Genomic DNA, 17,468 nt, shown 5'->3' on the forward strand with positions numbered 1-17,468 from the left:
CACACGCGGGGCTGGGGGCACAGACACCACACGCGGGGCTGGGGGCACAGACACCACACGCGGGGCTGGGGGCACAGACACCACACGCGGGGCTGGGGGCACAGACACCACACGCGGGGCTGGGGGCACAGACACCACACGCGGGGCTGGGGGCACAGACACCACACGCGGGGCTGGGGGCACAGACACCACACGCGGGGCTGGGGGCACAGACACCACACGCGGGGCTGGGGGCACAGACACCACACGCGGGGCTGGGGGCACAGACACCACACGCGGGGCTGGGGGCACAGACACCACACGCGGGGCTGGGGGCACAGACACCACACGCGGGGCTGGGGGCACAGACACCACACGCGGGGCTGGGGGCACAGACACCACACGCGGGGCTGGGGGCACAGACACCACACGCGGGGCTGGGGGCACAGACACCACACGCGGGGCTGGGGGCACAGACACCACACGCGGGGCTGGGGGCACAGACACCACACGCGGGGCTGGGGGCACAGACACCACACGCGGGGCTGGGGGCACAGACACCACACGCGGGGCTGGGGGCACAGACACCACACGCGGGGCTGGGGGCACAGACACCACACGCGGGGCTGGGGGCACAGACACCACACGCGGGGCTGGGGGCACAGACACCACACGCGGGGCTGGGGGCACAGACACCACACGCGGGGCTGGGGGCACAGACACCACACGCGGGGCTGGGGGCACAGACACCACACGCGGGGCTGGGGGCACAGACACCACACGCGGGGCTGGGGGCACAGACACCACACGCGGGGCTGGGGGCACAGACACCACACGCGGGGCTGGGGGCACAGACACCACACGCGGGGCTGGGGGCACAGACACCACACGCGGGGCTGGGGGCACAGACACCACACGCGGGGCTGGGGGCACAGACACCACACGCGGGGCTGGGGGCACAGACACCACACGCGGGGCTGGGGGCACAGACACCACACGCGGGGCTGGGGGCACAGACACCACACGCGGGGCTGGGGGCACAGACACCACACGCGGGGCTGGGGGCACAGACACCACACGCGGGGCTGGGGGCACAGACACCACACGCGGGGCTGGGGGCACAGACACCACACGCGGGGCTGGGGGCACAGACACCACACGCGGGGCTGGGGGCACAGACACCACACGCGGGGCTGGGGGCACAGACACCACACGCGGGGCTGGGGGCACAGACACCACACGCGGGGCTGGGGGCACAGACACCACACGCGGGGCTGGGGGCACAGACACCACACGCGGGGCTGGGGGCACAGACACCACACGCGGGGCTGGGGGCACAGACACCACACGCGGGGCTGGGGGCACAGACACCACACGCGGGGCTGGGGGCACAGACACCACACGCGGGGCTGGGGGCACAGACACCACACGCGGGGCTGGGGGCACAGACACCACACGCGGGGCTGGGGGCACAGACACCACACGCGGGGCTGGGGGCACAGACACCACACGCGGGGCTGGGGGCACAGACACCACACGCGGGGCTGGGGGCACAGACACCACACGCGGGGCTGGGGGCACAGACACCACTGGGGGGGAGGCACAGACATCACTGGGGGGGAGGCACAGACATCACTGGGGGGGAGGCACAGACATCACTGGGGGGGAGGCACAGACATCACTGTGGGGGAGGCACAGACACCACTGTGGGGGAGGCACAGACACCACTGTGGGGGAGGCACAGACACCACTGGGGGGGAGGCACAGACATCACTGGGGGGGAGGCACAGACATCACTGGGGGGGGCTGCACACACGACTGGGGGGGGCTGCACACACGACTGGGGGGGGCTGCACACACGACTGGGGGGGGCTGCACACAGGACTGGGGGGGGCTGCACACAGGACTGGGGGGGGCTGCACACAGGACTGGGGGGGGCTGCACACAGGACTGGGGGGGGCTGCACACAGGACTGGGGGGGGGTGCACACAGGACTGGGGGGGGGTGCACACAGGACTGGGGGGGTGCACACAGGACTGAGGGGGTGCACACAGGACTGGGTGATGGGCTGCACATAGGATTGTGTGGGGGTGCACACTGGACATTGGGGGGCTGCACACAGGACTGGGGGAGGGGTGCTGCACACAGGACTGGGGGAGGGGTGCACACAGGACTGGGGGAGGGGTGCACACAGGACATTGGGGGCCACACTGCGCTGAGAGTTTCATGCAACTCTGGGGGAGAGGGTTTACAGAACTGGTGTGGGAAGGCACAAAGCATTGGGCAGGGCATATAGCAGCAGAGGGTCGGCACTGGACTCACAGCAGCATTGCACTCACATCACCGGAGTGCAGGAGCCGGACACTGCATCAGAAGGAGAAGGCAGGCACTGATCTCCGGAGGGCAGGAGGCGTGCACACAAGGCAGGAAGCTGTGAGGCTGCTGTGGACCCGCCCATTGGCAATTGGCACTGGCCGACGGGAGAACACATTGCAGCACAAACAGCAATGTGTGGATTTAAAGGGCCGGCGGCAGCAAACCGCGGTGACAGCACCAGCACTGCCTCCCCCGGGAATCTGCCCGGGGGCCACATAAAAGGTCATGGCGGGCCGCATGCGGCCCGCGGGCCGGAGGTTCCCCACCCCTGCACTAAAGTATGCAAACATTAAATATAGGAATTTGGACATGCTTTTACTGTTTCGGAAATTAATTAAAAAATCGAGACCGTTGGCACATAAAAAAAGGACAGTTTTATGTGAGCCCAGTAGCCAGTATCAAGGCTTATGTCTCTTTGCTGGATCCCTACCTAAATATCTCTACCCAGACTGAACATCCTACAATTTTATAGGCGAGCAGGAACCCACTATTGCTAAATTTGTTTGACAATGTCACAGAAATGGTGTATGAAGGTGGTACCATTGCTGTCTACTGTCAGTAACGCATTTGATACATTTTCCCAAAGTTATATACAAGTTTCTTTGTGTGAAAATATAACTAAATCTCTGGCAGTTCAGTATGTTCACTGGTGACTAAAGGACAGATATCAGGATGGTGTTAATAATGTTCTGAAGAGATACTACTTAGGCTGTGCTCATAATGTGTATTGGCCACGTCCGTAGTTCCATCAGGTACTTCTGTCTGAAGCCCTGAAAAAACAAGTAACTTTGTGCTCTTTCTGTCCACCTGTTCGTTTTCTTGAGGCCAATACAAAAGTGTGGATGACCACTGTGCACAAAGTGATTTGGTCTGCCGAATTAACAGGAATGGCCACATTGGGGTTTGTGTCTGAATTACGTTTTTAATGGCTTCAGATGGAAGCACTGATGGTGCTACACAATATGAAGATGGCTTTGCAAGTAACATGCCACATGTTTCTGTAGTGGGCCATGCTTTTTTAGTATTATTGTAAGTTACATAAGATAAGACGTTGCAGGTAAGGTTTACACGTTCCTGGAAAAACACTACGTGTGAACATACCCTTATGGAATCTCTGTTTAGTACTTGATAGTTTCTCCTTTGTCGGCTAAAAAACTTGAATATCCACTTGATAATACCCTTCATGCTACACTTGAAAAGAGCATTGGAGAAAATGGGTGTTTTATCGAAACTTTAACAATATACCGTAAAATGTGTCTGCATGTGTGTGTATATATGTATTTCGGGTGGAGTGCTTTTAATGAGAAACTTAACAAGAGAAGGAAAAAGAATAATCTGAAATTAGTTGTGCAGAAGATCAGAAACTATGTCATACAATATTATTTTACTGTAGATGCTTGCAACAAACAAGCAGTAGTTCTAGTCGAAGAATTAATCAAAAGTAAGCGAATTTATACTTCCCTGAAATAATGGGCATCAACCAGGGGGACCATGGGGTGGGGATTATAAGCTTATTTATAGAGTAATGAGTTTCTAACATTTCTATTTAATGCCTTTATAATTCCTCCACCTTCATTTCAGGATCTTTGTGATAGTACAATCCTGTGTCTTGCATTTGTGAGTGTCCCTGATGAAAGAGAACATTGGATCTTGGCGGGAACCCAGTCTGGGGACATTCTGGCTGCACACGCAGAGGATCTAAAGACAAAACATCGTCTTCAGAAAATGTCTGACTCTATTACATGCTTCTTGTTTTCTTGTCAAATACGGCAGAGGTATGATTAAGTGTTCAACATTACGATTGCTTTTTTTCGGTTTCTCTGATTTTTAAAGTGCTGTAGAATAATACTCTGGAGGAACAAAGTTGCAATTGTGCAAACTGGGGTATTAATCTAGCCTATAAATTAAATTTATCTAAAAGTATTGTATTTCTAAACCTATTTCTTTGATTTTAGCCAGAAGAAATATTTTCTCCTTGTTGGACTAGCTAATGGCCACATTGCAGTTTTTGAAGCTGCTTCAATAAAGGTTAGTAATTAGGATTTAGGATAATCATTTTTCGTAGAGGAAATACTTTTCAGCAAAAAACTACTTCAAAAGAACGTCCTATTGTAACATAATTGTAGTTTTAATTTGTATGCTTTCTTTATCTATCAAGGGTAAGTTATTATTAGATTTTTTTTTAATTAGCAAGGGCAACCAGGTAACCTTTGCTTGCTGTGTCATGGAAGCAATTTTAGTAATTTTTCAGCAAATTGCTGTCTGCATTTCCTGCTGATGTGTAGGAGAACAGTGATGTTGCAGTGTTGCAGCCAGGTTCTGATTCATGCTGCCCGTGGACGAGCAAAATGAGAATCATCTGACAGATTTCCTTTAAAAAAAATACTGTAAAGAATGGCAAACAAATACATATATGAGCAGGAAGGAAGCCCAAAGTGAAGGTTAAAGCAGATTTGTTTTAAGATTTCACAGTACAAAGTTGGTACAATAACGCACTGCTCCAGCGTTTGCTTGTTTTTTAATTTTGCCGCTGGAGTGATGTTTTAGTGTAAGTCCCCTGTCTCCAGTCTATACTCACCTTCAGGCGTATTCATCTGTTTCCAGTGTCGCTAACGTCACTCTTCGGCGATTTGTGACCTGTTCTCAGCTCCAATGTTTCATGGAGGTCACGAATCAATGCAAGTGTATGAGAACCTTGTTCTGGCTCTTATAGAGTTGCACTGAGTACTTTTAATGTAACTTCAGAGCAATACAGAAGAGGATGAAGATTGTGGCAGGTGAGAATAAGACGGGGCACGGGCTTACATTTAAAGCGCCACTCCAACGCTGAAGAAAACAACAAAACGCTGGAGTGGTGCTTTAATAAATACATCTCTAATGAGATTGTTATACTTTTTCTAATAATGCACATCAAAATGGCTATATAATCCTTCTTGACATTTTCCCTCTTGATATTAATTTATGCATTTTGACTGGAGCCCTAGCTGGATTACGAAAACATTCATTTTAATATTGGGATAATAAAACCTTTCAAAGTATGAACAGCTGCCTCATCAGGTCTATGAGAACTATTTAATCAATTTGTATTGTGAATTACAGTGACAGATGCTCTTTAAAGATGTTTTTCAACATTGGAGCTACACACCTAGATGGAACAGTTGTGGAATTTGTGTCATCACAGGCTGGATAAACATGCTAGTGATATACAAATAAGGAAAAAAAATGGAAACTAAATTTGAAAAAGATCTCTATTTATTCTGTATAGAGTATGAGCGTCACATGCAGAAATGAACGCACTTACACCCCAAGGGATGTTATCAGTGAACTTATTAATGGTTGTCTAAGGAGTGTTTTGCCACGCTGATTGCACTTGGCCACTCAAGGTCCACTGCTGACAGCTCCCTTTGCATTTGCTGGCTAATGACTTCCCAGATGTGCTCGATGTCCAGAGATGCTGTAAGCCATGGTTGCATGTTGAAGCCATGTAGGCTGCTCACAGTAACACAAGCAGCATGCGGCCAGACGTTGTGATGAAAAACGACTCCTGGAACACTCTCTCGTTACCTTGTGAAGGCCTCTTCATGGTGCTTCCCTTTTGGTCTCCAGACCAATCTATGGCTATTTTTGCATCCAAGTTAAAGGCAGAATTTAGACACACAAATAGAATGTGGGGCTATAGCAGGATTGATAGATACATGTTACAAGTTAAAGCTTCTATCAGGTCATTTTATCAGATCTAAATGTTTAGTTTTATAAACTGCCCTGTTCCTTTTTTTTGTCCAGTGTTTGAATATTGCATGTTGTTTGCATTGCTTGGAAGGATTCTATTATTAAAACTATTACTTTTATCCTAGAGCAGTAATGTTACTCCTATGAAGACTCTTAATGTGGGAGACATCAGCACACCAGTCATGTGCTTGTGTGAATCAACATATTCCTCAGAGAAGACTGCTGTATGGGGAATTTGTGGAACAAAAATCTTATTCCTTACTAATGATTTTTCCGTTCAGAAGACTATTGAAACCAAAAATGCCATGCCGTGAGTCCAAGTCTAAATTTCAATCTATTTTTCATGTTGCAAATGAACTTGTGTTAATTTTTGTTAATTGTGGTACTTATTTATAATGGAGAAACCCACATTTTGTGATCTCTCCCCTACTGGTTACTGATTTATATTTTCATTTCTCATTTTATAAGCTTCTTCAGGAGGTACAGGTTTTTTGTTGGCAGTGCCCTATACAATAAAACTTTCATTTAATTAATTTCTTGGCTCACTTTGGCTGTTGTAATAATACACAATTATTTAGTGTCAGTTACTTAATAAATAAAGCACATCTTGTTCCTAGTGAAACAGCTAGAGCTTTTTTTGCAGAACATACCAGCATATAGTCAGCATAAAAGACATGTTTGTTTGCAGCTAATTTAACCAGCCTGTCAATTTAAAGGGAACCGGTCATGTCCCCAAACTCTATTAATATGCAGATAAGGCATTAATCTGCTAATTAATTACATTCTAAAGCTGCATGGTTGCCACACTGAAAGCCCGGCTACTGGGAGGAAATTAGCCTTCTCCCAGCAGCCTCCAGCTTTCAGTCAGAAGCTTCCCAGCACAGCTTCAGTCACCGCTCAGTACACAGACAGCAGCAGCTCGAACCCTGCTCTGTCACCTTGATGGGCAGCCGTCACTGCAGCGGATCAGTGCAGAGCCAGCTGTCAGTCAGTTTACCAGGGCGTGCTTACAGCTGTCGCTCATTGTGTACTGAGCAGTGACAAGCCAGGTCTCCTCCTGATAGTCGCACTTTTAGTGCGGTGGCTGGGCAGCTTTAGAATGCTGTTAACCTGCAAGGGACATATTTGGAGGTGATAATGTACTGTTCTTCAGTGATTGCCTGCAGTGTCATCACATGTGTCGCTGTCCTGATGGAGACCCGGTTTATTATTTTTTAACTATTTCTTCCTTTTGGAAACCTTTTCTTAACATGCATTTTACTGCTGCAAGTCCTGGTTCCCCAACGGTTCTCCTCATAGTAGGACCCATCTAAAACTGCACTAGGCCTAAGCCTACTTCTATCAGTGAGCGATAATAATCCAAATCAAGAGCTACAGAAATTGGAAAGGATAAAGGTATCTTGAAATTATATTTAGTGGCCCCACGTCCAATTGTTGGTCTGCTTCTTCCCTTTCCTTGACCATGGATACTGATGCTTTCTTTCTCTCTTAATCTCATCCCCTTTCTCTTACCACGGTTTCTTATAATTCTCATTTAGAACTGTGTTTTTTCCTTTTGGATTCCCAATTATGTTTTCTATACATGTGAACGTGAGAGGTTAATAGTTGAATTGGAAACAAATAGCATAATATGCCTTAAAAGTTGCCTAGAAGCCTTCAATCTGTTTTACAACAAAATCAGTATAAAATAACAGAACAGCAAATACTTCCCTTTGCTAAACTATGCTTGCTTTACAGTTACTTAGTTTCTTCTTCAATAACAAAGAAACTTAAAGTCAAAGTTCATATGGTTTCTGTTAAAGGGAATGTGTGGACTTATGCGGGCGTCACACGATACGATCTATCGTGCGATCGCACGAGCGATCGTATCTGCCCCCGTCGTTTGTGCATCACGGGCAAATCGCTACCCATGTCGCACAAAGTCGTTAAACCCCCGTCACACGTACTTACCTGCTGAGCGACGTCGCTGTGGGCGGCGAACATCCACTTCTTGAAAGGTGTGGGTTGTTCAGCGTCACTGCGACATCACACAGCGGCCGCCCAATAGAAGCGGAGGGGCGGAGATGAGTGGGATGTAAACAACCTCCTTCCTTCCGCATAGCCGGCGGGAACTGCGTGATGCAAGTAAGCTGTGTTCATCGTTCTCTGGGTGTCACAAGGAGCGATGTGTGCTGCCCCGGGTATGATGAACAATTTGCGCAAATAAGATTAAATGATTTTTTAAAAATGAGCGACGTGTACACGATACACGATTTACAACTGATTAAGAGTCGCTCTTAGGTGTCACACGAGACGACGTCGTGAACGATGCCAGATGTGCGTCACGAAAACCGTGACCCCCGACGACATATCGCACGATAGATTGTCTCATGTGAGGCCCGCATTAGGCTACAAGTCTGCAGTTACTCTGTGACTGCCAACTTGTGAATTCTCACACTGTGCGTAGTGAAGATATACCGGTGTCTGAGCCGGGAGCAGTGGGCACGTGACTGCAAGTATGTTATTTTCATATGTTCTGACTAGAGGGGCGTGACCTCGCTCAATACTATTGTATTGAACCAGTTTTGTGGCTAGAAGTATTTAACTCGCATACTTATGGTCACATGACTGTCCACTCCTGGTGCTGGAACTGATGAATCCTCGCAGTGTGCGTGATGTGAGGATTCACAAGTCTGCAGTCACACAGTGAAATGCAGACTTGTACACTAAGGCTGGGCAAACCTATTAATTTCAGAACTGCAAAATTAGTTCACAGACTGTAAGGGTTCATTTCCACCTCCCAACCTGCAGCACTACATGACCAATCTTATGCCTATTTACTGATCTGCAGTCGTTTAGTACCTTCTACATTATGCTGTTTCCAGATGAGATAGCAAAAACCTGGTGACTGATTCACTTTAACCCCTTCACAACCTTGGACATATATATATACACATCCAAGGTCACCTCCCCCCTGTATATTGCAGCCTTGGGCAGTGAGCTGGTGATAATCCCCACACATATCTGCTGACCTAATCAGATGTGTGCCTGCTAACCACTTAGGTTGAGTTGTCAAAATTTGACAGCGTAATTTAAACTCCTGTGGCAAGGGATCGCACTGTGCCCCACCGCCATCAGCCGCCCTATGATGCGATCACGGCATGCCATGGTGTTGCCGTGGTAGTGTGGGGTCAGCTAATAACCCCTGACGCTACCATGACTTGCATCCTGTGAGAGCTGACAGCACGCCGACACTCCAGGAAAATAGCGTTTCTGCTGATCAGAGCGATGCAGCAGTATCGCTCTGACCATTAGAAGTGTTCAGACTGTGCAGTGATAAAGGTCCCTAGGAGGACTAGTAAATTAAAAAAAAAAAAAAAGAAAATCAGATTAAATAAAATATTTTTTAAATAAAAAATAAATTAAAAAAACCTAAGTTCAAATCACCCCCCTTTCGCCCCATTGAAAATAAAACAATTAAAAAATTACATAGATTTGGTATTGCCGTGTTCAGAAATGCTCGATTTATCAAAACATAAAATTTTTCAATGTGATCGGTACACAGCGTGGTGAGAAGAAAAATTCCAAACTACAAAATTACATTTCTTGGTCGCCGCATCCATAACAGGAGATCAAAACTTCCCATTGAGATAAACGTGGTATAATTACAAACGATAGCTCAAGACGCAAAAAATAAGCCATCACTGAGCCCCATATCCCAAAAAATTAGAATACTACAGGAGCTCGGAAAATGTCAACAAAAGCACTATTCTTGGGGGACATTCCTTAGGTAAAAGTATACATGTTTGGCATCTACGAACTCGTACCTATGTGAGGCATCATATTGACATGTCAGTTTTACCAAATAGTGAACGTGGTAAATAAAAGATCCCTGAAATTATTGTGCACTTTTTTTACACGTGAAAATGTAATTACGCGTCTCGGAAACTGGTAACAGAGGTAAAAATAATTTATACAAATTTCCATATTTTTTTTTTAACCACTTAAAAAAAAATATCTTTTTTTTTTTTTTTTTTTTTTTTTTATCTGCGCACTCATATTGACCTAGCAAATCCTACTGCCAGGTCAGTTTTACCATATAGTGAACATGACATAAATAACACACTGTTTTTTATTTTAAAAAATGCATAAAGTCATTCCACCGTGACAAGGTGTACTCATGTACTCAGATAGGGACTGTCCCAAATCTAATATTAAAACCTCACCTTGCATCAAGCGATATCAGTGCATTACATGATAAATTGAATGGTCTCACGTAAAAGTACAATTCGTCCTGCAATAAACAAGCTCTCATGTGGCTATGTGAATAAAAAATAAGTTATGGCTCTTGTAAGAAGGATTGGTACAAATCAAAACACAACAGAGATTGGATGGGTTAATGACCAGTTATATATATATATATTTTTTTTTTCCCGGGTTTTTGTGATTGTACTTTTAGCGGTGTATCTGTGTAGGGACTTTGTTTTTGCAGGATGTCTTATACAGTATGTACAAAGAGCTTGTAAGTGCTGTACTCCTTGCCTAGGAAACCAGCTGCTGATGATAGACCATACTGGTGGCCTGTAACTTAGGCACCAAGTAGTAAAAAAAAAAAAAGATTAATAACAAATAAATTACAAAGGTGTTTGTTTTTACAAGCAGTTTACAATTTTACCCATTTTAAGTGATGAGAAAACAACCCCTTTAAGCCTCCAAATTCTAAATAAAGCGGCTATGGGGAAGGGTCCTGCACATGATGCATATCTAAGAAAATCATGTTCTGGGAGCACTATTACTCACGGTAATTATTTGTAGTTAAGTGCACACTTTGCGTTTTTATTTACTTTCTTGGCCCAATCATCATGTTGGCTTCATGGTTTGAAGTGTTTTGTTTTTCTTTCCAGGTTTTCACATGGATCAATGAGTGATGCAAATATCACATCTATTGCAGTTGACAAGTACATCTATGTGGCAAAAAAATACAGCCCCTATGTGGAGATTTGGGATAAAAAGACAGAAAAACTATGTGAAGTGCTTGACTGTGCCCAGTTATTAAAGTAAATAATTGCTTTTTCTATACAATTATCTGTTCACATGTCCATTTGTGCTTTCCCTTTGTTCCATTTAGAGCAGAGAAACGGAACTGATGAGGGGAATTAAGCTACGTGCATACATTGAGCTTTTTCTGTGATAAAAAACTAAATGTTAACAAGAAAAAAGCTACCTAAGGCTAGGTTCACACACTGCGTTTTTTTTCGCTGCGTTTTTGTGTGTTTTTGCAGAAAAAAAACGCACAAACGCAGCCGCGGCAAAAAAACGCGGGTGCGTTTTACAGCGATTTGTTGCGTTTTTTGCTGTATTTTGCTGCGTTTTTGCTCACTGCGGTTTTATGCGTTTATTATCAGTGAACAATGCCATTAAAGATTGTTGAAGAAAAAAAAGAAAAAAAAAGTCTGTCATTTCCTTCTTCAATATGTTCTTCATTCTCCACTAGTGTATGCAGGAGAGCAGACAGCTGCAGAACTACAAGGCTCAGCATGCTCCATCCAGGACTGTATGTTGGAGGGAGAGGCAGGGTGAGCAGAACTACAAGGCTCAGCATACTCCATCCAATAGTGTATGCAGGAGAGCAGACAGTAGCTGCAGAACTACAAGGCTCAGCATCCTCCATCCAGGACTGTATGCAGGAGTGTTTTGCCCCCCCAAAAAATGACATGGGCTTCGCCATATTTTTGAATGCTAGCCAGGTATAGCAGGCAGGTACGGGCTGCCCCCAACCCCCAGCTGCCTATTTGTACCCGGCTGGGAACCAAAAATATAGGGAAGCCTTTTTTTTTGTTTTTTTTTTTTTTTTTTTTATTATTTCATGAATTTCATGAAATAATTAAAAAAAAAAAAAAAAAAAAAAAAAAAAATGACGTGAGCTTCGCCCAATTTTTGAATCCAGCCAGGTACAACTAGGCAGCTGTGGATTGGAATCTGCAGTGCAGGGTGCCCATGCTTTTTGGGCACCCCCGCTGCGAATTGCAGTCCGCAGCCACCCCTGAAAATGGCACTTTCATAAAAGCGCCATCTTCTGGCGCTGTATCCAACTCTTCCAGCTGCCCTGGTGACGGGTGGCTTGCTGGGTAATAATGGGGTTAGGGCTAGCTGTATATTATCAGCCAGCCCTAAGCCTGAAATTCATGGTGTCACGCCAATATTAGACATGGCCACTATGATTTTCTAGTAAAGATTAAAAAAAACACACCACACAGAAAAATATTTTTATTAGAAATAAAACACAATTAGTGACTCCATCTTTATTGAAATTAAGAACCCCCCTCCGCAGTAATCCTGGGTCAAGGGTCCCGCGCCGTCCAATCCGGATCCAATATCATCTGATCGGTTTACTGGAAGGCAAAGCGATCAGATGATGTGTCAGGTTCTAGGATGTGAATCACATCACACATCAGCTGATTGTATAAAAGCCGTTTATACAATCAGCTGATGCATCAGTGCAAAAAAAAAATAAAAAAAAATACTTATGTGCTATGTGCTGATTACCGGCAGCTCCTGGAGCGAGCGGACAGGAGTCTGATCCTGTCCGATTGCTGCAGGAGCTGCCGGTAATCAGTGATGAATTAATTCAACGGCATCAGCTGATAGGTGAAGCCAGCCGGGCGCCAGCGTCACCGCGAGACTTACGATCAGCTGACACCTCAGGTGACCGCATCAGGTGATCCATCGCCAGGTCCTGCAGCCATCGGACGTGCCCGGGGACACTGCACACAGCCGGAGCGGCGGTATCTGGAGAGGAGCTGGGAACTGACATGGCACCGGGAGTTTGCAGACAGGTGAGTATGACATTTTTTTTTCCTGCTGTTCACTTTTGATTTCACAGCTGCCTCCATCTCCTGCCCGTACATGGCGCCGCACGGGAGCTGACATGCACAGGATGGGAGGTGGACTCAGCGGTGGCGGTACCGGGAGGATTCACGCTTCTGTGTTTACTGACAACAGAAGGAATCCTCTTCCTGTACATGTCACTTTACTGCCCACCCCTTGCGTTTATAGCTGCGTTTTTAGTCATAGAAATGCACTAAAACGCAGCTATAGTTGCAATTTGCGTTTTTCATTGCATTTTTGAACATCTCATTGAACTCATTAAGTGGAAAACGCAGTGAAAAACGCAAAAATAGTTGACATGCTGCGTTTTTGTGTGCAACACAAAAATGCAGCTAAAAAAAACGCTGTGTGCAGGCAGCAAAAATGAAAACTCATAGACTTTGCTTGGGAAGCAATGTCACAGCGTTTTCTGAGCAAAAACACACCCAAAAAATGCGCAAAAACGCCGCGGAAAACGCACTGTGTGAACTTAACCTAAAATGTGATTTTTACATCTATTTTAAGCTTTTGATTTACATTCATTCTCATTCATTTGAATGGGTGAAAAAACACTACAAAAAAAGCTAAAAGAATTAACACGCTGCAGGTTTGAAAAAAGCTTTGATGCTTCAGATCCCCAAGGAAAAAATAGCCATTATGTGCATAAGATTTTAAAGGTCTTATCCAATTTGCTTGTACTGTAAAGCGCTGTATTTTTTATGCAGAAAAACAAGGCAAAATTGCAGCATGTGAACAAGCCCTTAATAATGGGGGTGTATATGGGGTCAGTCTGCTTTTCATTTATTATTTGTTTGGAAAAGGGAAAAAAAAAAGTCCCACAGTCACAACTATATCGTAAAGCAGAAATGGGGCCCCTCTGCCTCTGTTTGACAAAGGAATGTACAGGACGCCAATTCTATTTCTGTTCCATTCGTTCTAAATAGAACCGAGAAAAGGAAGAGGTAAATGGACATGTGAACAGAGTCACCAGTTTGATTGCATGTTTACTGGTATTGGCAGATGGTGACCATTACGGTACAATATCTGGTTTTGTGATAGTTTTTAGGCTAGTAATTCTTATCAGCCTAGCTACAGTGTGTTCTGTTCAATAACTGCAGTTTACAGTGACCCTATAAATTACATTGGACTACCAAATGTACCTTTGTTTGTGTTAAATACATGAAATAGGCAGTGTCACATGGTAATTTGATCCCCGATTCCAAATCTGTTTTCAGAATGTTTCTATTATGCAGGCATTTTGAGTAACACGCATTTAAAGTTTTGAATTTATAATAGAATGAATGTATTTTGTCTGCTGCATGAGTAAGCGCCAGTCTTTAAGCCCAGGGGTGGGATTCAGCCGGTTCTGTCCGGTTCTGCAGAACCGGTTGTTTAAATTGCAGCTGGTTCCCCGAATCGGCAAGAAACAGCTCTGGCGATCTGGTTCCCTGTATTCATTTGTGTTAGTGTCTCTTTAAGACACTAGCACAAATGAATCTCCGTACCTACGCGCCGCACTTCCAGGTTCAGTAGAGCCTGTCTGCTCCCTGACCCGGCGTGTAGCGACGCGCTGACGCAGCAGAGAGGTGACAGCAGTGTGAGGGAGGTAGCTACTCCTTCTGCCGTCTGTCAGCGTCAGTGTGCTGAGTGCCGCGGAGGAGAGGCGACCGGTGCTTGGAGAAGGTAAGCGCTCAGTGAGCCGAAGATGCAGGGGAGCAGGGAGAGGAGCCGCATAAGATGGGAACTATATGGGGAGAGGGGCCATATGGGACAGGATCTGCAAGGGAGCAGGAGCATATGGGATGAGATCTGCAGGGGAGAAGGAGCATATGGGATGGGATCTGCAGGGGAGAAGGAGCATATGGGATGGGATCTGCAGGGGGAAAGAGGCCATAATGGGATGTGATCTGCAGGGGAAAGAGGCCATAATGGGATGGGATCTGCAGGGGAAAGAGGCCATAATGGGATGGGATCTGCAGGGGAAAAGAGGCCATAATGGGATGGGATCTGCAGGGGAAAAAGACCACATGGGATGGGATCTGTATGGGGAAAGTCGTCCGTTCCAATTTTAGCAGGGCTCCTTTAGTAATAATTTTTAAAAACTGTAGACAAATCATTTAATACAATGTGACTGACAGTGACGGGAACATCTGGTGCTGGACAGGAGAGTGAAGGTATAGGAGGGGAAGGAGAATTTACTTTAAATTACGTTGTACTTTTTGGTTGAGGAAAGTGCGTGAAAATGGGTGTGGCTAACAAAATGGGTGTGGTTATAGAGTGGGTGTGGTTTTCAAATGGGCGGGATTTACAGAGAACCTGTTGTTAAAAATTTGAATCCCACCCCTGTTTAAGCCTCAAAGCCAAAAGTTCCGACTGACTTTTGGATAGGGTGAGATCACAAACTAAATCATTTAGATAAAGCTAGTTTACTTTGTGAGGTTTTCCAGATTCATGGTCTAGAAAATCATGATCTTCTGGATCAGCTTCTTTTTCAACCATATCAGCATCTGAATCTCCTTCCGGATCCAAGATCCAAGACGTTGGTGGAGTGGGACCATTGGAACAGTATATGCCACGTGCCATGGTTTACCATAGAGCCAACTTGTGAGAAGGGTAACACAATATGAGCAACAAACATGTTTTTCTTGATCTCCAATTTTGCACTGAAAATACGGTGTTATGCTTCTTCCCTGTGATTTTAAAGTCACCCCCAGAAATATAGCAAATGTTGTTGGGGTGGTTTGTACAACCACGTAATGTGTATAACTGAATGTTCTTTGGAACAAAACAGAATTAAAAGTAAATGTAGTATAATCACAGTTTAAAGTAAACGATAACTTAGCAATTCAGAAAGGACAGTGAGGCAATGAAGCTTTTTGATATGTAGCTTGTGAAACCCCAAAGTGTGCAAATTCTTAAGATCCCAGCACCTAAAAAGCTAAATTAATTTATGAAGGGGCATTGTAAGCTGAATTTATTGGAAAAAAAAACAACAAATTATGGAAAATTGGTAAAGGTAGGAAAATTCTTATTGCAGATTCGGAACTGGCACACAAAAATGCTTAAGAACAACCAACAGTACTCGTGTAACAAAATCTTTGTTGATCAGTGTTATTGATCATTGTTAAGATCATACTTTTTCTCCCTTACATGATGGTAAATACAATATTTACCTAGCTGATTTTGTAGATTAGTTATATTGGGGATGTAACCAAAATGTGTGAATAAATTGACAGCTGATTGATTTTTATATACTGTCCCATCAGTGCTGACTATCAGATTGTGTTGTCCATTTATTCATAGATATCTAGTAGGAATGAGTAATGTCTCAATATAGAGTTCTAAGAAAATATGCGCTAGAATTGTTGTTTTATGTGAATTACATGTATTTTACTCATGGAAACCCGCCATGAAACTGGAGACGTTTGTGTACAAGAATGAACGTTTGACAACTTATGTTTTTATGTTTTAGAGAAGAAATTGCAAAGCAGAGAAAATTAAATAAAGAAGATGCTTATAGTGCTCGAGTTAAAACGCTGTTTTTACAGAAAAATACCGCTCTTTGGGTTGGAACTGGTGGAGGACACATCCTGCTTATTGACTTATCCACACGACGCCCAATAAGAATCATCTCTAGTTTCTGTGACTCTATTCGCTGCATGGCTCCTTCTCAACTAGGTAGATGTAGACTAGAGAAGAAGGCTTCATTTTATTTCTATTTTTATAGTTAAAGCATATTTGACTTACAAAACTAATATTTGCTGGAACACGGACTATTGCAGATCTGATTTGTAATGTTCTAGCTTTTCAAATATACTGTTAGACTGCATTCACATGTCCTGTAATCATCAAAAAATATTTGTCCATTTTTAAATAACTAATGTCTGCCGGATCTGTTTTTTTAACATGGGAATCCATTAACGGATTGCTATTTAGTCATCCTATTTTCTTTCATTTCTAAAGGATCTCTTTTTTTTTTTTTCTTACTGGATCCCTTTCAAATGAAAGATAAATAGCAGTCCTTTTAACTGATCCATTCTCCATAGAGTCCCATGTTAAAAAAAAATGGATACAGCAGAAATCATTTCTTTGTCGCTCCATTGGGAGACCCAGACAATTGGGTGTATAGCTTCTGCCTCCGGAGGCCACACAAAGTATTACACTTTAAAAAGTGTAACCCCTCCCCTCTGCCTATACACCCTCCCGTGCATCACGGGCTCCTCAGTTTTATGCTTTGTGTGGAAGGAGGTACACATCCACTCATGCTCCCATTTTAGTCAGCAGCAGCTGCTGATTTTATCGGTTGGAAGAAAAGAGGGCCCCCACAGGGCTCCCGGCATGCTACCTTCTCACCCCACTAAGTCGGCGGTGCTGTTAAGGTTGAGGTACCCATTGCGGGTACAGAGGCTGGAGCCACATGCCGTTTTCCTTCACCATCCCTTAGAGGCTCTGGGAGAAGTGGGATCCTAACCGGTCATCCATTCACTGGGACCGGGCTCCCTCCGCAGCCCCTGAGGGAATCTGCCGGACAGGAGACT

At 45.2% G+C, this 17,468-nt stretch overlaps 1 protein-coding gene across 1 annotated transcript in view; it reads left to right on the forward strand.

Moving 5' to 3' along the window:
- Positions 1-17,468, forward strand: part of LRRK2 (leucine rich repeat kinase 2) — a 200,790-nt gene that overhangs the window by 174,232 nt on the left and 9,090 nt on the right. The window contains 5 exon segments of the mRNA XM_075345138.1: positions 3,937-4,130; positions 4,311-4,383; positions 6,210-6,394; positions 10,968-11,120; positions 16,403-16,608. Of these exon segments, the coding sequence (XP_075201253.1) occupies positions 3,937-4,130; positions 4,311-4,383; positions 6,210-6,394; positions 10,968-11,120; positions 16,403-16,608 (811 nt within the window).

The sequence above is a fragment of the Anomaloglossus baeobatrachus genome, chromosome 4 (genome assembly GCF_048569485.1).
Source record: "Anomaloglossus baeobatrachus isolate aAnoBae1 chromosome 4, aAnoBae1.hap1, whole genome shotgun sequence".
NCBI classification, from domain to species: domain Eukaryota; kingdom Metazoa; phylum Chordata; class Amphibia; order Anura; family Aromobatidae; genus Anomaloglossus; species Anomaloglossus baeobatrachus.